Source organism: Pelobates fuscus, chromosome 12 (assembly GCF_036172605.1).
Source record: "Pelobates fuscus isolate aPelFus1 chromosome 12, aPelFus1.pri, whole genome shotgun sequence".
NCBI lineage: Eukaryota > Metazoa > Chordata > Amphibia > Anura > Pelobatidae > Pelobates > Pelobates fuscus.
In genome coordinates this window covers 73,733,194-73,759,099 of record NC_086328.1, presented here as the reverse complement: position 1 = coordinate 73,759,099, position 25,906 = coordinate 73,733,194, and the positions used below count along the sequence as shown (strand labels likewise).

The 25,906-nt window shown below is 43.0% G+C and overlaps 1 protein-coding gene across 1 annotated transcript in view; it reads right to left on the bottom strand.

Moving 5' to 3' along the window:
• LOC134579264 (transmembrane protein 272-like) overlaps positions 1-25,906 on the bottom strand; it is a 97,473-nt gene that overhangs the window by 12,931 nt on the left and 58,636 nt on the right. Inside the window, exons 3-5 of the mRNA XM_063438485.1 lie at positions 13,936-13,995; positions 13,664-13,840; positions 9,295-9,449 (exon numbers count right to left, since the gene is read on the bottom strand). Coding sequence (XP_063294555.1) covers positions 9,295-9,449; positions 13,664-13,840; positions 13,936-13,995 — 392 coding nt within the window. The remainder of the gene's footprint in view (positions 1-9,294; positions 9,450-13,663; positions 13,841-13,935; positions 13,996-25,906) is intronic.

Genomic DNA, 25,906 nt, shown 5'->3' with positions numbered 1-25,906 from the left:
TCCACGTTTTGCAAGAAGTCTATTGATCCAATGATCCAATTAGGGATCCAATTAAAGGTCCAAAGATACAAGTGATGTCGGTCAGGGAAATCAAACGTTATAAAATTCACATCTATGATCTTACAGTTCCAACATATATATTTTTTTTAAGTGGTATGTGCCACCTTAACAAGGACAAACCAAACTGGAGCACCAAAAATAGCACCAAAGTAGTAAATTATTTACCAAGTGAGAGTTAAGCTGTAAGCTGTTAGATTTCTCCTCATCTGTTTCTCAGACAGTTAGCCATCAAATCTTGTGGTCATAACCTTTCCATTCTGTTAAACCACTTTATTAAGCCACATATATTTGCTTATATATTGCTGTTCTCTAATAAGTTGTTAGTAGCAAAAAAAGGGAACAAACCAAAAACAAACCAAAAAAAAGGTTACTGGATTTGATCTATATTTGCAGTTCCAGATTCCGAAAGTTATATCATTAAATGGTATCGGCCACGTTGCAAAGTGAACCGAGCCACATAATAAGCCACATAAAAATCGCTGCACTTTTTTACCAGCTACCGCTCCGGTATACGTCTGGCTGTCCGGTTATAAATCCACATCACATTGGTTGCCATAATTAGTATATACCCCAATTCTTCCTCTCCTTGTAGTTATGTGTCCGCATTTCTCCGAACAGATACCAGGCAGCGCTGCTTCTCAGTTCCCCGACAGGCTCAACACGGGCTCAGCACAAACGCCATTTCCTCGTGGCTGCTCCTTCCTCCGATACCCCCATTGAGCTCCACCTCCTGGTGCGTGCGTACGCTTACGTCCCGCCGCACTCCGTCATTCCCCACCTGTTTCGTTGTCTTGTATGTATGTATAAGGCCGCAAAATCTGCTATACCTTTGAAAATGATATATATAAATTTCTTGCCGAACTGCAATCAAGTATTGGATTTAATTGTACCATATATATTTATTTTATATTTCGGCAATGTTGTTGTATTGGAAAATAAAAATAATACATAAAAAAAAAAAAATTATATCAAAAGTCAAAGGGAAAATCTGGAGAAGAAATAAAAAATACAGCTACTTTTAGCAGGAGGAGGCCAACTCGACATGAGTCACAGCTTCTGGACCAGCCCAATATACAGATAGCCTATAAGCCAATTCCCAATTGCGAGGTTAGGCCGGTTGATCCTTAGATAGTCCTCAGGGGGCCCACAGAGGGATGCAGTGCCAGGGTTCTGACACTAACCAGCCACCAAGGTATAAGGTGAGCCATGAGCACAGTGCCTTCTTTGCCATACTCTCCAGGTGTAGGCTTTTGTAGAGTGGAAAAGATTACCTCCCCAAATGTTCCCCCATGGGTTCCAGGATCTTGTTATTTACTGCTAGCATAAACCCAGTCTCTGCTTCTGGATGATGCTGCTGCAGATTATGTTGAGGTGAAAGTGCTTGCTTCGTAGATGCCTGCCGGGACTCCAACACCAGCCAAAAACTATTGCAGAATTCATCAAAGGTCTCTAGATTATCCTTCGGATGTACTGCACACCACGTGGCCCTCGCCATGCCGCCTCCATTGTTGCATGACTCAGATTGTGTGACATGGGTCCCCAGGGGTTCGTTTACACAAGTGCCAATAAGTGGAGAAGCCAGGATAATCCTCTCGGTCGAGTGGGTGGAAATGTGGTAAATTGGCTGCTGCAGATTCCAAAGGGATGTAAGGTGGAAAGATTGGCCGCCTCTCGCACACCTGTACCTTCAGGTAGGCCGCAGTGCTGTCTCACGTTAATGTTGCCAAATGTGCTTTATGACAGTGTCGAGTAGTGAGCGTATAATGACAGGTATGTTACCAAAAGGATGAATATATAGAACTTTGGCACAGAGCTCAAGCAAAAAGCGTCCATCCTGAATGACAATCAGGCCATGCCGCCCCCCACGACTAGTTTTAACTACTTCGTTATTTTAATTTAATGTTATTTTTTTATAATATTAATGATAAACTAGCTTTTCAAGATCCCATATGAAAAGGGAATGACCCACTTATTTACTGTATACAGCAACAAGCACTTTATAAAACAGGACATTCGAAACTGGCATTGTGCCTTTAGGGCAGTGATGGCGAACCTATGGCACGCGTGCCACAGGTGGCACGCCGGGCCCTCTCTGTGGGCACGCGGCCATAGGTTCGCCAATAATGCAGAGTAGGCACCTGCCTGCCCGAAACGGCTGCTTCACAGATCCTTCCCCCTGCCTCCCGTCCCGGAAGCAGTACCACAGGACCACCAGGGATGGCTGTGGCCCCCCCCCCCCTTCATTAAAGGTAAGAAGGAGGAGGGGGGGTGAAGGAACTGATTTAAAATACTTTTTTTTTTTTTAAACACGTTTACCCCCCCCCCCCAGCAGTACCCCTACCCCCCCCACACACACAGTACCCTTCCCCCCTCCCCAGCAGTGTATTCAGCAGTCTGTGTGTGTGTGCGTGTATTCCGCAGTCTGTGTGTGTGCGTGTATTCAGCAGTCTGTGTGTGTGTATGTGTGTGTATTCCGCAGTCTGTGTGTGTGTGCGTGTATTCAGCAGTCTGTGTGTGTATGTATTCAGCAGTCTGTGTGTGTGTATTGAGCAGACTGTGTGTGTGTGTATTCATCAGTCTCTGTATTCAGCAGTCTTGTGTGTGTGTGTATTCAGCAGACTGTGTGTATGTATTGCATTTGTTGGAGATACTAATAAATGTAAGCTTAATTTTATCTATTTATATCATTATTTAAATTTGGTATCATTGAACTCTCTGTTGTTGTGTTCTTTTAAAACAAAAGTTGTTAATTAGTTCGGACAACAGTACGAGTTGTTTTTTCTAAACTTAAACCTCAGTATTAAGGTTTAATTGCCGTATTGGCACTTTAAGGAAAAAAAAGTTGGCATATATTGCGGTTTGGGAACTCTGGCTCAAAAAGGTTCGCCATCACTGCTTTAGGGGCTTGATGGTACTGATGGCATTAAAATTAGTTGAGAGGTTAAAATATATATATATATATATATATATATATATATATATATTTAAATTATAGCCACTGCATGTTAAGTTCTTTGAGCTATTTCTGCTGCCACGAGCTTAGTAGAAGTTAGATACTGAGTGAGAGTTTAGGGTATAGAACAGGGGTAGGCAACCTTCGGCACTCCTAATGTTATGGACTTCATCTTCCATAATGCTCTTACAGCCATAATGCTAACAAACCCAAAGGTTTCCAACACCTGGTATATTAAATGTGCACCCTAAGCAGCAGAGCAGTGTGCTGTAGTGCTTTCAGTGTCAAGAGTGCCCTGATGCCATCTATTGAGTCAGAATCAATTTAATTTTTAACAATTGACACATACCTCTGTCAGATATCATTAAAGTGGACATTCCTCTGTGAAGAACTTCTCTATTTAACTTTCCCGGTTTTAGCCGAACGTGCTATGTTTTCCCTGTGTGACGGTTACCCCGAGTGAGGAGGAGTATACACCGCCAGAGATGTCCTTTTCCCCTAGTCTGAGTAGCGCTCCAGTATTCTCCAGTTGATATCCCAGCAGACCAATAATCCAATATAGCTGTAGAGCTCTTATAAGAGCTAGTAGTTATAGCAGTATAGCGGTTCCCTACAATCATGTGACGAGGCTGCATGTTGAGGATTAAGTAGGACTGGTTTAATGGTAGCCACAAAGGCCTTTTATGCAAGTCCCCATGCAAGGATGACACCCACATGGACCTGTGATGCAAACTTATACACCAATAATAACAGAGGTACAATATAAGGCACTCCCACACATGGCATGCAATCCCTCCCCTCGGCCTGGGAGATAATTGAGTCAATTACTGTATCAACTCAATTATCTCCAGGCTAAAAAGAACATATTTCATGGACATTCTGAAAATACCCCAAAATAGCAACATATCCAAAAATCACCCAGATTGGTTCAGGGGTTCGCGATTCATATGTAAGTCTTATTTCTGATCAACCGCACACGAGGTTCCTGCCCAGAATAGTTCCATAAAATCAGACTGTGCGGCCGGTCTCTTTCGTGGACTTCAAATGTAACAAAATGTCTTTAATAGCTGTTTGTGGAAAAGCTGGCCGTGTGTCCCTTGTTCGTGAGCTGGTTTTCACCGAGCACCGCCTCTTTCAGATGGATTAGAACGAAACGAAGTGATCCTCAAAGTCTCGGCAGTGTTCGGGCCATTGAGTATCCGAAAATAGTTCCATACACTCGACAACCAAACAATGCTGGACGCGTTCGACAAAACAAGATGGCCGCCGACACGTGTTCGTGCATATGAATCGACGGCCACCCAGTGAACCAGTTAGAGTGTTTAGAGTTTCGGTTAGAGCAAGTGTCAATAAGGTCAATTGGGGGCACACGACTGCTTTGGGTGGTCCAAGGGTTCGGTACAACATTTGTTATATGAACCAGCTGGGGCAAAATCTGTTTGGTTGAGTTCGTATACCGATCAAAGCAAAATGAATAAAAATAATGTCATAGAACAGGGCATCTGTTAAACCCTGGTTCGGTACTTTCACACTACCAAACACTGTCCATCCCCCTGGCTCATTTACTTGAAAATAATTTGAATAAACTCAAGTGCTCTCTCTGGGTGGCCGCCATTCTTTAACCGAACACACTTGCTCTAGTAAAGGGCTATTTTGTCTCACAAACGCAGTCTGCGGTACCTGGTCGTCAAGTGCATGGAACTATTTTCGGATACTCTTGTAGCGGACCCTGGGAAACCCGGCTAGTTACCTGCGCTATTAATAATGGACCAGACCCATTCCCCCCCCCCCCCCCCAGTAACTGGACGACACACAGTTCCAGAAGCACAACAACAGCTTTATTGGCCACACTCTGCTTTATACTCTCCCCATGCAAGGGGGTGTAACACAGGTTACATACAATGTCCCCTCCCAGGGTCTTCCCCCTCCAAAGTACATGTATCGGAGCCAGAAACCTAGTCTCTTGTTCCTGCCATCAGTGTCCCCTCCCAGGGTCCTCCCCCTCCCAGTGGTCTGTGCGTGTGACATGAACTTCCTAGAGAAATCCTCTCTGATCAGGGTACCTAGTTCACTGCAGCCTGGCAGGGTCCCTACAAAGTGATAGGACAGGTGTGTGACACTACCTACACTGTAGCTAGCTGTGAGAATGAGAACGTGAAACGTACTTTTCACATTAATATGCTCAAGGAGTACAAGGGCAGAGAGGAAGAAGTAGTCGCAGTGTGCGCCCCAGCCTTCAGAGAATCCCGATGCCCTACCCCTACCTGACCTGCTAGTAGGTGATCCTATAAAACGAGCGATAGAGTTGGTAAAACTGGGGACTGGCTAGGGACCCAGGAATGTAACCAAGCTATACGACTGCTGGAAGCCAAACAGGCAACCTTTTCACAAGAACCTGAATACACTACCCTAGGTATAGGGTAGACACCCCGGGTCAGACCCAATTACGCCAGCACCCATACCGCATTGCCAAGGTAGTCCGGGAAGGAATGCGGAAGTAGATTAATGAGATGCTCCGCTTAGGGGTCATCGAACCCTCCGAGAGCCCCTGGACCTCACCTGTAGTCTTAGTCCCGAAACGGGACAGCACAACCGGTCTATGTGTGGCTTATAGGCCACTGAATGACAAAACAGTCATGGACGCCTAACCCATGCCCAGGGTAGTTGAACTGCTAGACCGCATAGCTATGGGGCGCTACTTCACTACCATTGACCTATGCAAAGGGTATTGGCAGATTCCCCTAATGGAGGAGGCTATCCCCAAGTCGGCATTCGCACACCCTTCGGCTTATACCAGTTCCATGTTATGCCGTTCAGAACGAATAATGCCCTAGCTACCTTCCAAATGATGGTAGATTGCCTCCTGGATGGTCTCTAGGATTTTGCTTGTGCATACCTGAATGACATAGTGATTTACAGTGACACTGGGGAGGCTTACCTGGAGCACATAGGGACCATACTAGACAGAATTAGGGGAGCTGACTTAACCTTAAAACCGGACAATTGTCACATTGGTATTGTCACATTGGTATGGGGGAGGTACAGTATCTGGCCCACCATGTAGGATGTGGGAAGTAATGGCCAGAACCCGCCAAGATCGAGGAAGTGACCAATTTGCCCCCACCCGTACCAAGACACAAGTCATAGCTTTTCTGTGAACCACCGGCTATTACAGACATTTTGTCCCCGACTATAGCGTCATAGCCAACCCATTGACCGACTTAACCAAAAAGAACCTACCTAGGCAGGTCCTGTGGTCCTCAGAATGCGAGACAGCATTGCAAGCCTTGAAACAAGCTCTTGTCAATGCCCATGTCTTACCTTCTACAAACATTTTATAGTCCATACAGAAGCTTCCATGTTTGGACTGGGGGCAGTTTTAAGTCAAGTCGGCTAGGACAGGGTAGAGCATCAGTGGCCTACCTGAGCCGGAAATTACTACCAAGAGGTCAGCTTCACAGCTATTGAAAAAGAGTGTTTGGCTCTAGTGTGGGCACTGAAAAAACAAACACTGTATCTTTAAGGACGAGCCTTCACCCTCATCACTGACTAAAATCCACTAGAATGGCTCAACCGGGCCACTGGAGACAATGCCAATGAGTTGGATATATTGTATGGTTTTTGCACAAGAACCCACGAACTGAGACCGACCGTTGCCACTATTTCCCTGGAACTATTCTGGGCTTCTACCTCGTGGCCAGCCAGTCAAAACTTTACCCTGGATATGTTGGGTGCTCAGAACAGAGCTATCCGGGGATGTGACTCTTAAGGGGTTTCCATGTATTTGAGGAGTACTTTTGGGGTGTTGTAAGATTTGTTATATTTTTTCTGTACCGGAGAGATAATTGAGTTACAGTTTCCTCAATTATCTCTCAGGCACAGGGTGGAGCTTGCTGTATTTCTGTATGGAGACCCCATGCTGGGGGTCTGTGTATAAATTGAGAGTGCTTGACTGAAATAAACAGATCTACTCCCAGCATTCAGTCTCAATTAATGTATGGGGGACAGCTATAACAGCTATATTCACTTCTACTCTTTGGTAGAGCTATTTCACACTGAGAAAGTGAGTCTGTGGCGGCGATCTACTGGCGGTCTGGCACACCCCTCATTGGGTATAACTAAGATACCAAGTATGTTCATTAAAGTGGTGTCCCTCAGTCAATGAGTTGAACAGACTGGGCGCCAAAACCTGTCTTGGGGGTGATGTAACGTGCGTCCTCGTGGAATGCGGCGGAGGGGGCGATTGAGGGAGCCGACCAAGAGCTGAGGGGACTGCTCAATCTACATGGCATGCTACTTTGGGTGCTTTACGGATCCCCACATAACGACCAAAGAGGAAATGATGCCGGGCTAAGAAGAAGGGAGCTACTTACCTTTGTGCTGGACAGAGCTATGCAATACAGCTAGCTCCTCCATGAATAAAGACAGCAGGAGGAAACAACAAGCTGCAATAAACTAGATCCGGAGTATATTTCAAAAGCTAAGTGCCCAATGATATTAAAATGCATGTGTATAGTCAGTAAGGAAATGTACAAATAATACAGTTTACATTTTTGGTCAGTTGAATACTAAAGGACCCTTGAGAAAGAGGTGAAAATATAGGACAGCACAAGAGCAGAATTCAGTGGGCAATATAGGATTTAAAGTCCATTCAACTTTGCTCATATTGCTGAGCTGATTGCCTGACAGTCTTACGCGGGTTGGGTTAATTTTACTTGTGGTTTTTGTTTGTTTGATTTTTTTAGAAAATTGGGCACGTTGTTTAAACCCACACTAAAAGACTATAACACTACCCTGGCTCTGTGTTCCCCCCTCACCTCTATATGGATCCAGCAAGCACCTCTCTCTTCCCCGTTGTCAGCGGATACCATGAGCTGGAGTATCCCGAACTCTTCAGCGTGACTTGTCCGTGTTTCCCTAGAACTCCGGCTCAGCCACAAGTATTACCTTGGCCCAATCATATTCTATCACGGTTTCACCACTTTATGAATGCGCCATGAGAGCGCTCTTTGGCGGGGAAGTTACAGTTCATCATAGGGGACAATCGCTACCTGTAAGCCAAGGGGAACTCCCCTACCTCATGCCGCCAGAGATCCCGTTAAAGTACCAGTGGATCACTATGCACCAATGTTGGGGATTTGTGTATAAAAGGCTGCATTCGGTACAATAAGAGCAGTTGTACTTCCAGAACTATATGTCTTCTAGTTACTGGGGGAAAACAGAGCTATATTCACTGAAGGTTCTATTCTGGCTGAGGAGAGTTTAGCAGGTTACCTAGGTTCTGCTACAGGTACCATGTTGGCAGCCTTTTTCTCACAACAGAGTGAAGCCAAGGTCTGCAAATAGTTGCGGAAGGATGACAAGGGGGTCTGTGGAAGAGTGTCATTTCTGAGTCATTTCTAAGGGCCAGGGCAAGTGCAAAATGAGCCTGTCAAAGCGTGTCCAACAGCAGAGCTCTGAAATCATGTGGCCATTCTTCTTGCGCAGCTGTGTCCTCCTAGAAGTGTTTTTTGATGAGGCGGAATGACATTTTGGAGTATGTACTATTTAAAGTAACCCGGATTTGTAGAAGTTGGGTTCTAGGATTACAGCTAGTGGTTGCAAGGGTTATCTGGGGGGGGGGGGGGGGGGAGGGGGGAGGGAAGGAGAGAGTGCATAAAAAATAAGTTGTTACACACAAGCGGGCCTAAAGCTCTTCTGGACTTTTTCTACTTTTGTTTTACATGTTCATCAATTTCAAGTGCAACTACCAACTAACTGAACCAAGTAGATTTAAAGTAGCTTTGGAGAATATTTAGATTGGGTTTTGTAAAAAAAATATATATTATAATAATAATCTGAGTAATCACATACACAGGAGAATTTATTTTGAGATGATGTGTAAACAATGGCAGATACCATTCTAAATAATTATGTGCTGCAACCAATTGTCTTCAGAAGTTATGATTACTTGCAGTAGATAATTATTTAGGAGTTTTATAGCAATGGAGGTGAATACTTATGCAACTAATAAACATGTTTTGTCTTCCCTAAAAGAAGGTTCATACTGGATGAGTAATCAGTCATTTTCTAGTGTGTGTGTGTGTGTGTGTGTGTATATATATACATATACACACATACACACACAAATAAAAGTATTTTTATATTTTATATTGCACTTTACTTAGCTTAACCATAAGTTAATATATGTACCGATTAATAGTTTTTCATGTTAGGAGACAAATATTAATACAATAACATAACAAAAATGAATGCACAATTGTATATATGTACACACTTACCAGACACCCTACGCACAATGTGCACAGGCAAGCTACCGCAACAAGAGCCGCTAGAAAGATGTACTCGAAGATCAAGATGCCAAACGCAAATTTGTAAACCATATCATTGCAGGCTCTTGGATTATACTGGTAGATTCTAAAGACCCAGACACTACCTGAAAAATAGACAAATGCATTGTCATACTCTTGGCATTTGGTACTTGCATGTTTTACTAGCTTAAAGCGGCACTGTCATGCTGAATCACGGTTTTTTTTTTTAACCCCCCTCCCGCCTCCACTACATCCAATTGGCCCCCTAGTCACCCCCAAATGCCCCTAAGCCCCCCACATTACCTATATTTTATTCTTTATTTTCTGCCCCGATCTATATTCAGGGCGCCGCCATCTTTGTGTGGGTAGGTGAAGTCCTTGAGGGACACGTCATCTGCCCACACTAGATAGCACTGAGATTCCCGCACATGCCCAGTGAAACACCTGGACATGGAAACGGGAAGTTCACCTATTCATTCATCAGACAGACGAATGAATGAATAGAAAAAATAAAACGAACAAACAAACACCGTATATCAGTGTTCGTTTGTTTGTTCGGTTTATCACAAGGAGGGAGCTACCGGCGTGCAGCTCCCTCCTTGTAATATGTAAAGACAGAAGCGGCAGGGAGCTGTGCTCCCCACCACTTCATAAGCCCCCCAGGTCCCCGCCTCACTCTATGGGGGTCAATATGACCCCCATAATAGCATAAGGGAGATTAAAATCTCCCAAATGCCCCTACTCGCTATACCGCGAGTAGGGGCATCTCCACTAAACAGTTAGCAGCCACATAAAAAAAATGGTAATAAGGGGGGGGAGACCTACTGTCCTCCCCCCCCCCGGCCCCCACCCCTTGGCGGCGGGTGGGGGCCATAATAGTAATGAGGGGGGTGCTACTGTCCTCCCCCCAGGCCCCCACCCCTGGGCGGCAGGTGGGGGCCATAATGGTAATGAGGGGGGGACCTACTGTCCTCCCCCCCCGGCCCCCACCCCTGGGTGGCGGGTGGGGGCCATAATGGTAATGAGGGGGGGGACCTACTGTCCACCCCCCCGGCCCCCACCCCTGGGCGGCGGGTGGGGGCCATAATGGTAATGAGGGTGGGGGCCTACTGTCCTCCCCCCCGGCCCCCACCTCTGAGCGGTGGGTGGGGGCCCCTAATAAAACAATAAGGGGGGACCTACTGTCCTCCCCCCCTGGCCCCCACCCCTGTGCGGTGGGTGGGGGCCCTAATAAAACAATAAGGGGGGGACCTACTGTCCTCCCCCCCGGCCCCCACCCCTCAGCGGTTGGTGGGGGCCCTAATAAAACAATAAGGGGGGGGGGCAACTGTCCTCTCCCCCTGGCCCCCAGCGGTGGGTGGGGGCCCTAAATGAACCCCCCCCAATCAAGGTGACTAGGGGTCCCAAGCCCCTAGTCATCCCCCCCCAAAAAAAAAAAAAACTATCCCCTACCTACCCCCCTCACCCTAAAAATAGTGAGGGGGAATCAAATAACTAACCTGTAAAAAAAAAATTAAACTTACCATTTGACGTCTTCTTTTTTCTAAAATCTTCTTTCTTCAGCCCCCAAAAAGGCCAAATAAAAATCCATCATACCCGTCGAACTAAAAATAAAATAAAAAACCTGAGCGCAAAAAAAAAAACTGACGAAAAAGAAAAAACCCGAGCGCAAAAAAAAATAATCCATCTTCACCCATGGAAGGCTCCGCGCAGACTGAGCTCCGCAGGGCGGGGGAAGGCTTATAAAGCCTTGCCCCGCCCTGCAATTAGGCTAAGAACACTCTGATTGGTGGGTTTAAGCCAATCAGAGTGCTCTGTGTCATTTTACACAGCGTGGGAAAATTCCAAAGTACTTTCCCACGCTGTGTAAAATGACACAGAGCACTATGATTGGGTGGCTTGAAATCCATCCAATCACAGTGCTCTGTGTCATTTTGCACAGCGTGGGAAAATTCAAAAGAACTTTCCCACGCTGTGTAAAATGACACAGAGCACTGTGATTGGGTGGCTTTCAAGCCATCCAATCACAGTGCTCTGTGTCATTTTACAAGCGTGGGAAAGTTCTTTTGAATTTTCCCACGCTGTGCAAAATGACACAGAGCACTGTGATTGGATGGATTTCAAGACATCCAATCACAGTGCTCTGTGTCATTTTACAAGCGTGGGAAAGTTCTTTGGAATTTTCCCACGCTGTGTAAAATGACACAGAGCACTGTGATTGGATGGCTTGAAAGCCACCCAATCACAGTGCTCTGTGTCATTTTACACAGCGTTATCTACTAAGCGGCTGCAAGATGCAGCCGCGGCAATGAATAGGATCGGAGTTTCATTCATTAGAATGAAATTCCGATATGAACAAAGTACCGAATTGCTTCCTAACACCAATGGAGAAACTCTTCTCATTCTGTTAGGATGCAATTCGGCAGTTTTGCCGGCGTTCTGTCTAAGTGACAGGACGTTCGGCAATACTGACAGGAAGCATTGTGGGAACAGGGAGGAAAGCTAGGGATCATGGGAAAATTGCTCTGACCAGCAGAAATGAAGCACACTTTGCTCCTCCGCTGGTCAGAGCTGGTCAAGCGGAGGAATCCTCCATAAGGCAAAGAGTCCCTACTTTGTCTTATGATTTTAAAGAAAACTAAAGAAGACAGGAAGAAAAGAATAACAGATCCCGAGAGAGGGGGAGAAGAGGAAGAGATTGAGGAAAGGTAAGTTCGGCATGACAGTGCCGCTTTAACATGTATGGGTGCTAATTTAAAGCACTCCGGCATGCTTCTGTAGGAGATAAATATTGTTCTTTTTGAGAGGGTGAAACATACAGTGAATGGATAAGCGTGAATAAGTGTGGTAGCAGAAAACACTACAAGCCACCTGAGTGGAAACCCCTTATACCACTTTAAAGGATTAACAAACACAATACATACAATAGGTGGATCACATGTTCTGATGCATCTAAAAGAGACAAAATAATATAGTGCAATATAGCCAGTACATAATATATATAAATGTTGTGGAAGTTAAGTACTCACAAGCCTGGACCTCCACTAAAGAGCCCCACAGTAAAGGCTTCAGCTCAAAGCTCCAGAAATGGATATGCAAGCAAAAATGTATGCCTGGAGATTGCTGTATGTACCTGCCATGTGGGAGTACATGTAATGGGTGGCATGTGCATCCAGTAAGTCAACAAAACATTGTTTGGATTCTATGTTGACTTTTTCAGAGTTTGCACTTTGGCTTAGAACTCAAAAGAAAATCTATAAGCCAATAATGAATCACCAGATTTAAAACGCTCATCTCTTCTCCCCATTCTCTCTTCACTCAACCAACCACTGCTATATTATTCTAGTTTCATTGCCAGAACAAAAAACAATGAAATGCTGAGGTGTACAAAAAAAAAAAAGGTAAATAAAACTAAATTACTATTCTTATCCTTCCTATTATTAGACATTGATGTATGTAATGTATTGGTGTAAAAAAAAAAAAAAAAAAATTGGCCGTGGAAATGAAATTGACTTTTGGGGGATACAAATCAAAAACTCAAGATGACACAGCAGGCTAAAAATTTATTATAATAAGAGAACTTATCAAAATCTGTGGATCAGAATAGCGTTCGATGTTGTTATGCTACACTTGGTACTCTGACATCTATTGCCCATTTTTTTAATTGGTACACTACATCTTCATTAACAGAATTAATCCAAAAACGTGGGTCAGAACTTAGAACCGTCTTCAATTATATCACAAGTCCTGCATGATTTGAAATAGACAGAAGCAGAATTGAAAGCTAGAAAAGATTAGTAATTACCATGAACAGACCAATAAGAACACGGTCTCAACCAGTATTTACCTTTTACTCTATTCCAGCATCTCCTTATATTTAGTTTAGAATTAACCAGGGGCTGTCTTCTAGGGAGCAACACTCTCACTATTGATAGCTCAATTCGTTTCTGTCTTGGCTTTATTGCTATTCTTTACAGTGTTTCATAAATATGCTAGGAAGGACAAGGATATATACTTGTGTTCAAAGGAAGGAGGAGGAAAGTAAAAGCATAAAACCAAAAGATAAAATGAAGAAAAGGATGAGTGAGATATAGTCTCTCCAAATGTATCTGTGGACAAAACATGGGCATGTAGTAACGGCAAAGTGGATGGAGGCAGATGTCATAATTACAAAGATATAAAATAAAATAAAAAAAATAGAACAAAAAAAACACCCAACATTTAATATACAGCATCACACACAAAACAAAAATGTTTCAACCATAAGTAGAAGTTAGTATTTTGTCAATTATACTGATAAATTTGATATAGATCTGCTACAAAATAGAATCTGATTTACCTGCAATGAACCAGCAGAAAGAGAAAAGTCCTATAACACCCCCTATTGCATATGCCACTTTTTCAGCAACAAATTTTAATGGGCTGAGAGCAAAGCCCAACAAATGAAAGACACCAGCCACTATCAGGTATATCGGGATATTTGGCTCAGCTGGACAGTTGTCCACATGCATAGAACCTGCGGAGAAGAAGGATGAAATGTAACTATTACTGAAATAGTTTTAGAACGCGGATAACATAGGGTAAACAGCGTTATCAAGATAATTTTCTTACCTATAATAAGCATGGCAATGCTGAGTGCTGTCCAGAGCAACACCGTAAAGATTTGGGAACCTGAATAAAAAGCAAATAAATCATTAACATATTATATATATATATATATATATATTTTTTAAATTATTTAAATGTAACCCCTTCACTGCCGAAAGCTTGCTTGGCAATCCCTCAAAAACGAATGCTCAAATTGCAAGCTAAATGCATGGGAGATTAGAAATCCCTCAAACAGCCATTGCAGTGCCGGGTCGGTGTGCCATGATGCTCTCAGAGTGAGTAGGTGCAAAAGGTAATTTCACAAAAAAAATAAAAAAATTCCAGTAGGAGAATGGGCAAAAGCAAATGGGTCTAACCAAATTTAGTTTGAAAAAGGAGAATGCCATCTTTAAAACAGAAGTATAATTGGATTTATTATAGCCCCAGGCAGTAGATTTATTGCATATATTTATAAAAAAAACAAAAACAAAATAACACACACACTGTTGTATGCAGATCTGTCCCACCAGTTCCTTTTATTAGATACACTTTGACACCCTTAAGAGCCCTTTTAAACATTGTGAGAGGTCTTCTATCAAACAACTGTCTGCTGGTATAGCAAAAAGATAAGGCATTAAAGGGACATTAAAGTCACCAAAACAACAACTTTAGCTTAAAAGGACACTCCACTGCATTTTCAGGATGACACTGGTTAGATTATCTGTTAGATATACATTTATAGGCTGAAGCTATTTTACAGATTTCATAACGTATTTTTTTAAGCAGGTTAAATGTGTGGGATACTGCCTAGTTCTCACCCATGTGGCCTCTTTATAGTGGTAAAGATGCTGCTACAATGATTCATGTTGTAGCTAAACTCACAGATAGGCTTACTTCAGCTCAGCTCTCTTTGTGTCACACTTTCATACAATGTAATCCTTCTTGAAGCAAACACAGAGTTCATATTTAATGTGCAATGAAGTGCATTCATGTTCTTTTTCATCTCCACTTGAGAAAGCCCAAAAGGTGAAACGCGTTGTGGATATTTGTCACGGCGTGGCCGGGTACTCACCTGCCCCTGGGCACCCGCGCCGCCCTCGTGGCAGTATTGCGGTACTCGCCGCTCCTGGAGACCCCCTCCCGGGTTTGCGGCGGCTTCTTCTATTCCTCTCACCACCGAGGTCCACGGTGAGCACGCCGTTACGGCAAGATGGCGGCCGCCATGCGGACCCGCCGTTCTGCACAGGGAGGAGGAGAGCTGCAGATCCATAGGGGAGGAACAGGTCAGGAACTATGGTGTAAAACAAGATGGGGCCGAGTCCCTGACCTCTTTATAAAACCCCTGTGTGCTCCACCTACTGGTGGGAGGTGGCCGGTCATGTGATCCCAGCCACCTATTTAAACCCAGCACACCTTCCAGTCAGTGCTTGGTTATTTTGCTTATCGTTTTATACCTGCCTATTGCCCTAATTTCTAGCTTATGTTCCTGGTTCCTGAGCCATGTTTCCCTGGATGATTGCTCCTGCCTGCTTCCTGACCTAACTCCAGATTGATCGACTACTTCTGCCTGCTGCCTGACTGCAATTTTCGTTTACTTTTCCTGCTCCTGCTTCCTGGAATTCTTCCATTCATTAAAGGCCTCCACGCCACCACAGACCCTTTGGGACCCTGTCTCCACTTCCAGGTGCTCCTAAGGGTCGTGATAGTAAAGGAGTGCTGTTCCGCTGCAATTGGGTTCCATCAGCTCCACGAATCCCCAGGTGGGTGTTACAATATTTTAATATTGTGTTATAATAAAGGTATTTTGGCTACTTTTAAATTATTTGATTGTGCCATTTTACTTTTTTTTGCTACTATTTTATTTATTCTATTGTTATTACTGCCTGGAACCTAAATTGTATTATTCCAGTAGAGAATTATTTCAAAGAAATCCAAGGTGGGATATTATACCACTTAGGCCTGATTCATTAAGCAGTCTACCTGCTCAAACCAATGTGAGTAAATATTTTTTGATATTTATACTCCTATTTTCTTCTAAACAGTGAGCACTATTTGTTGTTTCTTTCTAACCCGTTTATGGTCAACAACTCTTCACGTATCCTTTAAGTTGGAATTGTACCGCTGTATGCCATTCATACTAGAGCTCATTTTTAGCTCTACTACATGTGAGTAGGACTACATTAGACCCGACATTTTAAAATACACCACTTTGTATAGGATTTAATGCACTATTATGTTGTTTTCTTCTTTTTCCCACATATAGATTCCAAGAACTATCTATTACTCGGTTCCTACAAAAGGACATTTCCCTTAAGACTGTGGAATTACCCATTGGCAAGGATTCCCACTAGGACTTACTTTTGTGCTGTTCACCCGTGAACACCAACCTTGGCCAATGTATCGGACTTGTGTGTATATACACTCAACAAAATTATAAACGCAACACTTTTGTTTTTGCCCCCATTTTAATGAGCTGAACTCAAAGATCTAAGACCTTAGACTGGACACAATAAAAGGCCACTCTAAAATGTGCAGTTTTACTGTATTGGGGACATTCAGGGGGGTCTGAAAACCAGTCAGTATCTCGTGTGACCACCATTTGCCTCACGCAGTTGATTGTGTCCTGTGGAATGTTGGTCCACTCCTCTTCAATGACTGTGCGAAGTTGCTGGATATGGGCAGGACCTGGAACATGCTGTCGTATACACCGATCCTGAGCATCCCAAACATGCTCAATGGGTGACATGTCTGGTGAGTATGCTGGCCATGCATGAACTGGGATGTTTTCAGCTTCCAGGAATTGTGTACAGATCCTTGCAACATGGGGCTGTGCATCATAATGCTGCAACATGGGATGATGGTCTTCGATGACCGGCACAACAATGGGCCTCAGGGTCTCGTCACAGTATCTCTGTGCATTCAAAATGCCATCAGTAAAATGCACCTGTGTTCGTTGTCCGTAACATATGCAAACAGATTGTTGCAGCAGCTGTCCGGGTGGCTGGTCTCAGACAATCTTGGAGGTGAAGATGCTGGATATGGAGGTCCTGGGCTGGTGTGGTTACACGTGGTCTGCGGTTGTGAGGCCGGTTGGATGTACTGCCAAATTCTCTGAAACACCTTTGGAGACGGCTTATGGTAGAGAAATGAACATTCAATTCACAAGCAACAGCTCTGGTGGACATACTTGCAGTCAGCATGCCAATTGCATGCTCCTTCAAAACTTGCGACATCTGTGGCATTGTGCTGTGTGATAAAACTGCAAATTTTAGACATTTTAGAGTGGCCTTTTATTGTGGCCAGCCTAAGGTACACCTTTGCAATAATCATGGTGTCTAATCAGCATCTTGATAAGCCACACCTGTGGATTATCTCGGCAAAGGAGAAGTGCTCACTAACACAAATTTAGACAGATTTGTGAACAATATTTAAGAGAAATAGGCCTTTTGTGTACATAGAAAAAGTCTTAGATCTTTGAGTTCAGCCTATGAAAAATGGGGGGGGGGGAAACAAAAGTGTTGCATTTAAAATTTTGTTCAGTATATATTTATCTCAGTGTTTTTATATGCTTCTTTTTCCTGCCGCAACCTTTAATCTCTCTATCTTGTGTATTACTTAGTTAGTAGGGTATTGAAGGAACCCCTATTTTAGGTTTGCCACCCCTTCCTTATTCCATCCTTCTAGTTTTGTTCCTCTAGCGCCGTTTCCTCCATTTTTATATTTTTACCAATGTAATAAAATAAATCAGTCCATATGTAAAAGTGGGGGGAGGGAGGGGAGACAAAATTGGCTGATCCTAGGGCAACCGATAACAGGTCTCAGTTGAGAAGGGTTGCATATGGTAAGAATGGGACTGAATTTGTCATCAGTTGGGTGTACATATATATCGTGGAGCAATGACTTTAAACAACTAAGAGGTGCACGAGGGAGCTGAGCAGAGAGATCACTGCTCTCTCGCCGCCCACACGCCAGCCGCTCAGCAGCCCCACTGGACCCCAGGGACCGTATGCTCAGCGTATGTGTGCGTGTCAGTGATAGTGTATATGTGTTTGTATGTGTGTCTGTCAAAGAGTATGTGTGTCAAGGTTTGTGTATATGTCACTGTGTGTATCTGAGAGTGTGTGTGTATATCTGAGTGTGTCAGTGTATGTATATGACAATGTGTGTATCTGTGGGTGCAAGTGTGTGTATCTGAGTGTGTGTGTGTGTGTGTGTCAGATACAGATACACACACTGGCACATACAAACAGATACATACACACTGTGTGTCAAGGGGTGTGCATCTGTGTCAGTGTGTGTATCTGTGTGCCAGTATATGTGTATCTGTGTCAGATTCATACACACTGGCACATACAAACACAGATAGATACATACACACACACAAATACACACTGCAACTGTGTGTCAAGGTGTGTGTATCTGTTTGCCAGATACATACACACAGATACGCATTAACACACAGATACACACACACTGGCACATACAAACACAGATACACACAGACACACAACGGCACATACAAAAAACAGCGAAAATGTATTTTTTCTGGGGGAGGAGAGGAGTCACGATGTTGTTACACTATGTCAAAGGGTTCCACAGGAAAAATTAATTGGGAATCTCTGCCCTATTGTATTCTTAGTTCCATGACAGACTGACAAAAACAAAAAACACGACCACACCTGATTAATCACTCTTCGCCAATTGTCCAGAATATCCTATATCCTATTTGTGAAATGGTGATTATGTATCCGACAAAAAACAAACAATCCACAAACAGAAGTTGATGTATATATTTTTGATGAAAGACCAAATGTGAGCACTTAAGGACTGTTCTCACAAGCGGTGGGTTATGGTATAGTTATAGGTCTTCTACTGCAGCAAATTAACAGATGGGTTAAACTTGTAGAAGACTGACAGTTTTATTCACAAAAACTAAATTTTAAAGTGAATTTCCAATTTAAGGTCATTATTCTCTAATTTAGCCATGCTTTTAGCGTAGGTACTCTGGCCTTAAAGGAGCACTATAGTATCAGGAACACAAACATGTATTCTTGATCCTATAGTGTAGGTTGTAGTTGTTCTGGTGACTATAGTGTCCCTTTAAATGAAGATTAAAAACAGCACTGGGTGTACCAGCTTAAACATAGGTCCACAGTGATGCAGGTGTGCAGATGGTAATAATGGGACTCCACCAATATAGTATGTTCTTCTTACTGTTGAATACTAGTATGTATCATGTATTTTGTTTTTGACACATTCAAATTCACACTTTGAAAATCCTGCACATGCTACTGTATAATAGATAAGTAAAAACAGAGGCATTTGACTGAAGCTTTATTTAGTTTGAAAAGTGTCAGACATCTGGCGTTTTTATTTAATTTGGTTTCCAAACTTGGGAGATTTTACTAATGGGGACTAAAAAATTAAAATAAAAACACATGAGGATAAAAATAGGTATAAGTACAAAAGTAATGAGTCTTTTTAGAAAACCGTTTACCTGTATATACATATCTGAGTCTTGGGTTAAATGCTTGTTCACAAAATTAACTGAGATATCTAAAAATAACTTTGTATGAATAAATGTATTTATGTAAATTTATTTAGAAATCATGAAGATATCTTTCTTCCATATGTACCGACCACAACAGGATACTGGGGGGAGGGGGAGAACAAACGAATGTGGAAAAAATTGTCTTTACCTTTTACTTGCAGTCATATTTACTAAAGTGAGAATTGTAAAGTATTCAAAGTAAATTTCAAGTTTCCAGTTCAACAATTTGGTCTAAAAATGTGAAATTTGCTTTGAATTCCCAACACCTCTCACTTTAGTGAAAAACCTGGTTTATTTTATTGCTACTGATATAGATATGGTGGCATCAACTTTTAAGTACTGAGATTATCCATTGAGAGAGTCAAGAGTGACCTCTAGTGTACACAATCTATACATCATGTTTTGCAGCAAAAGTAAATGTGATCTCTTAAGGACAGCGGGCGTGCAGGGCCGGCGCTACCTGTAAGGCGGACTAGGCAGCCTTGGCAAGGGGCGCCGCCAGGAGCGCCGGCCCCCCTCATGCTGCAGCCGCCCGAGCGCTCCGCAGAGAGCCTCAGGCGGCTGCAGCTTTGCCCGGGCTGGTGCGTCCATGAGGAGAGGGGCTGACAGGAGGGAAGCGCTCAGCGCTCCCTCCTGTCACTTCCTCACTGTAGCGTGGCCGAGCCCTGTATGGTCCGCGGGTACAGGGAGCATCGGTCACCTGTACCCGGCCGGACTAACAGGAAGTGTGCACTTCCTTTTAGTCCGGCCGGGTACAGGAAACAAAAGCTCCCTGTACCCGCGGACCATACAGAGCTCGGTCACGCTGCAATAGAGGTGGGGGGGGGGGGGGGAGATAAATTGAAAGGGGGGGGATTTGAAAGGGATGGGGGAGGGAATTGAAAGGGAGGGGGGATAAATTGAAAGGGAGTGGGGGGAATTGAAAGGGAGGGCGGAATTGAAAGGGAGGGGGGGATAAATTGAAAGGGAGGGGGGTATTGAAAGGGGGGGATAAATTGAAAGGGAGGGGGGAATCGAAAGGGGGGGCATAAATTGAAAGGGAAGGGGGAGAATTAAAAGGGGGGTAAATTGAAAGGGTAAGGGGGAATTGAACGGGGGGATAAATTGAAAGGGAAGGGGGGAATTGAAAGGGGGGATAATTTGACAGGGAGGGTGGGGGGATGAATTGAAAGGGGGGTATAAATTAAAAGGCATGGGGGAATTGAAAGGGGGGAATAAATTGACAGGGAGGGTGGGGGGATAAATTGAAAGGGGGGGAAATAAAATGAAAGGGGGGGAATAAATTGACAGGGGGGAAAAGAAATTGACAGGGAGGGGAATTGATGGGGGAGGGAGGGAGAATGAGAGTGGGGAGGGGAGAAGAGAGTGACAACAGGGGAGAAGAGAGTGACAACGGGGGAGAAGAGAGTGACAAGGGAGGGGGGAGAAGAGAGTGACAAGGGAGGGGGGAGAAGAGAGTGACAAGGGAGGGGGGAGAAGAGAGGGACAAGGGAGGGGGGAGAAGAGAGGGACAAGGGAGGGGGGAGAAGAGAGGGACAAGGGGGAGAAGAGAGTGACAAAGGAGGGGGGGAGAAGAGAGTGACAAGGGAGTGGGGAGAGATTGACACCCATCACACACACACACAATGCACCCCTTACACACAGAAAAACACACAATGCATTACACACACACACAAGCAATGCAACCCTTACACACAATGCATCCCTTGCACACACAGAAACACACAATGTATTCCTTACACACACTCAATGCACCCCTTACAGACGCACACACTGCATCCCGTACATACACAGAAACATACCTTGCAGCCCTTACACATACAAACACAGATTCACACAATGCATTCCTTACACACATATCAGGACATCCCCTACACACTCCACCCCCTGTGAACAAACTCATTGGTGGAACATGAAGGTGGACCCTGGGACCCAGACCTTGAGCTGTGTAAAGGGCCCCCCAAAAATGGAGCTGCTTCCCGTTCTCCCAGAACATTGATTTTTGTGACCACAGTTACAAACAGCCTCCAGAGAGCCTGTTCTACACCAGACCAGTGGAGCCAGACTGCAGCTAGAGCCCATCATCATCCTCATCTGGTTGTAAGTAGGCAATCCAGTATATTATTCGTGGAACTAATCTCTAATTTACCTCACATTAAAGAAACACTATAGTGTAGTGGTTCTGGTGTCTATAGCCTGTCCCTGCAGGCCTTTTAATGTAAACACGGCGGCACTGCAGCACTGGTGTTAGTTAACATGGCAGATCATCTGGGTGGGGCATTGTGATGTCACATGGGGTGGGCGAGGCAAACTTTACTTTTGCCTAGGGCGGCAAAAATCCTTGCACCGGCCCTGCGGGCGTGCTATGGATTAAAACGCAGCTGGGCGCATAGAACGCCCGGTCATTTTAGCCCTCCCTCCGGTCCACCTTCTTACCCAAGCTGCCAATCACCATCTGCGTGTCTACCTGGCAACTCAAGCAGTCTCCCAGCAGCCAATGATGGCAATCTGCAGCACGTGAATGCTATAACAGCCCGTCATTGTGATAACGGTTACAATGCCTCAGCCAATTATTTGAAACATTAGCGGAGACATTGATGTGAGGCAAAAGATCATTGCTAAACTGTTAAAAGTAAAAAAAAAAACGAATTTTTTTTAACCCTTTCAGTGCTGGTGATCACAGTATTAACCCTGTGATCAATCTGATTAGTACTATTCAGAATTTATTTATTTTTTGTTCGGGGATAGCCCTATATCATCTTTAAAACATTTGTATTGACGAATGCCTTATATATTTTTAAAAGGTAGACTGCTTTTCATAAAAATATATCCCATTGATGTAGTCGCAACATGGCATAACATTTTTTTTTTATAAATTATGAGAATCCAGCACTGGTTATACATGAGAATTATGGATTCATCAAGGGAAGGACAGCCTTCTTGGCCCACCAGTTCCCCTAATTCTATTGGGAAAAGTGGCAACATTGTGTGGGATCTGATCTTTCCCTTGTCAAATAAAGGTTACAAGCTATGGGTTGATAATTATAATTTAAAATATTTAGGTCGTTTTAAAACCCTAGCTTGTGGCGCAGTGCGTAAAAATCAGAGGTTTCCTGCAAACCCTGACAAGTGTCAGAAGCAGTAGAGACTCCTCTTCAGTTCTACACCAGGATAAGGTGCTGGCCCTTTGGTTCACTGATAAGAAAGCTGTATATATGCAGTCTACAATGTATGACAAAGTAAAGTGCCAGAACTGAGCAGCTGAAAAAAAAAAAACAATATATAGAACAATATATACAGCCTTATCTAATGAACCAAAAAAAGTAGGACCTGGTACAAGAAACTTGCACTCTAACCCAGAATGCAATTTTCAATTTATATTGTGCTGTACAAAAAAAACAGCCATAAGTAAGCCATATCCATTTCTTTATTTTATGTTAAAGTCTACCATACAGAGCTGAACTATTGAAATACTCTGCATGGTACTTTGTTAGTTTGTTTGAATTGTATGGATTTATGACCTTGGCGTGTCCCAGTTACGCTTTGTTATCTGCCTGTACCGACCTATTGGCTTGTTATACCAACTACTCGGACTTATGGATTCCCCTGACCCTGGCCTGTCCCTGTGTAAGTTGAGACCAGCCATTATTAAGTGGCTACACCAAACAACTCAAAATACTAAATTTAGAATATTTATAAATAGTATGCAATCACATGGGGCTGTTTTCTTTCTTTGGGTGCCATGTTATCTCAAAGGTGACATAGGTCCAGAAAATCACTTTGTCAAATTTACGAGTTAAAAAGGGCATCTAATATATTTGGCCCCGTGGCTTAACAAAACCACTGAATTCCTCTGTGTGAAAAAAAAAATTCACATAAGAAAATATGACCACTAAATGGGGTCACCATTTGTGATAAGGTGGCTAGACCAAACAACTCAAAACTACCCCAGTTGGAATACCCTGGGTTGCCTACTTTTAAAAAAATGATATGCCATTATGGGAGTTATTTTCTTTCCTTGGCTGCCACACTTCCTCAAAGGTGACAAAGGGGTTGGGGGTTGGGGGTTGGGGGTGGGGGGGGGGGGGAGCTGTTGGTGAGACAATGCAAAGTAAAATACTGAGGCTTTATAACACCAACACACATAAGGCTTGTCAAATGACTTGTGAGAATGGAATTTATGTGTGTGAAAAAACACAAATAAATGCAGGTCCCATTTAGTGGTTATACCAAACATCTTAAAATAAGTCATTTGGAATACTCTGGGTTGCCATTTTTTGAAAATGGTATACCATAATGTTGGAAATATTACTCAGGCTGCCATATTGTCTCAGAGGCAATGTTTGGCCCAGCAAAACAGCCTGACAAATTTCAATGTGTATAAACTGAAAAGGGGAAAGCTCTATTACTATTTGACCCTTTAACTTTTCAAAACTCCATAAACCCTGTACATGGGGGGGGGGGGATACTGTTGTACTCATGAGACACCCCTGGACACAAATATCAGTGTTTTAGAGCAGCAAAAAAGAAATTATGAGAATTATATAATTGGTGAAAGGGAATTATTTTTGTGATCCCATATTGAATACCTTGGGTTGTCTACTTTTGCAAATGGTATACCAAGATGGGGGTTATTCTCATATGGTTTCAAAGGGCAACATGGGCCCAGAAAACCAATCTGACAAATTTGTGTAAAAACTGAAATGGGCAACCTCTTTATTTGAATCTGTAACTTTCCAAAACACCATAACACCTGTACATGGGAGCACCATTGTACTTGTTGGACATTACAGCATACAAATGTGTTTTATTAGTGAGAAGGTATTATGGCACATTTATTATGCTATGCCGAACTTGGAAAAGAACACTTCTTAAATTTCTCACACTTTAGTTTTTATTTATTTTAAATTGTATTCCATATATAAAATATTTGATGTAAACTGAAAACCCTATGTCTCCTGAACACAATAATACAGAATACAGAAGTCTGAGGGCAATTGATATTAAATATGTGCATTATGGATTATGGTTCAACAGACATATAGTTCAATATTCTAGGCTTTGTTTTAATTTTGTTCAGAATTTGTACAATTGCCTCCATCCTTAAGGGGTTAATATTTTTGCTTGTTGGTTATTTATAGCAGTGTTTCCCAACCCAGTCCTCAAGGCACACCTACCAGTCCAGGATTTAAGGATTACCCAGTTTTGTCTAAGGTGTTTTTTCTTTTTTTTCTAAAAACACCTTAGATAAAACTGGGTAATCCTTAAATCCTGGACTGGTAGGTGTGCCTTGAGGACTGGGTTGGGAAACACTGAATTATAGCACAAGTTGTTGAAAATGTGTCACCAATATTTTACCAATAAAAAAAAAAAAAAAGATACCAAATTCAAATTGCACTGGTGTCTAAATTTTTTTTTAAAAAGTGGCAGATTTAAAAAAACAAACAAAAAAACACCATAGGCTGTAAGAGTTTGGATTCGAGAGCACAGATATCAGAAATATAAATATATACAAAAACTCATGACAATCTATGCTTGCAAACATAAAACAAAATAAACACTTCCTTCAGAGCTCTGTGGAGCATGTTCTCTATTCAGGCTCCAGAGGTGCTCCTGCTCCATTCAAAGTATTGAAAACTATTGTAAGAAGGTTGAAACAAATGTCTGGGGTTGCTGTATTTCTCATACAGAGGGAACTTGCAGGCATTTCGGATCTGGACTTCCATTATGGACGGGATCAGTCTGGGCATACCTTGCATATCCTTTAGCAAGCTCCGACACAAATCACAAATAAACTGTTGCAATGCTCTAATCCGAGAGATGAAACTCAGGGATATAAAAAGGTCTTCCTAAAAGCAGAGACCAGAAGAGCTCAACACTGGACCACCAGGGATATAAATGTCCACCTGCCCATGATAAGAGGTAGGGGGAAAATAAATGGATTATATAAAAATGTATTACATTTTGTTTTATTTATTTTTACTCATCCATCCCTTTCATGCACACACGCTACAGGCATAAATTCCAAAACACATTATTGTGTGGCTCGGATGTGTATGAAGAAGCTCTAAAGCAATATTCTTCGTATTTGTATGTGATGCATTCACATACAAATCCTTTGTGAGATAGGGGAAAAAACGCATCTTCGCTTTTGCACAAAAAATTCTTGCACCGGTCTAAAATGGATGATGGCGGCATTTGCTAAATATTTCAAACAAACTTAAAATATAACTATGCGATTTACAAAATTCTTCTGAATCCATGCATATATATTTAGTGACACTCCCTCGTGTTAAAATGTTTTATATATCTGCCAGCATTCCATGGGATAGGCCTGCTTGTGGATTGATACTGGCATATGGCCAAGGCTTAAACTTTATTTCACCCAGAAAATCAGTGCATTCAACTCAAACATGTAGATAGGTGTGACCTTCTCAATATGAA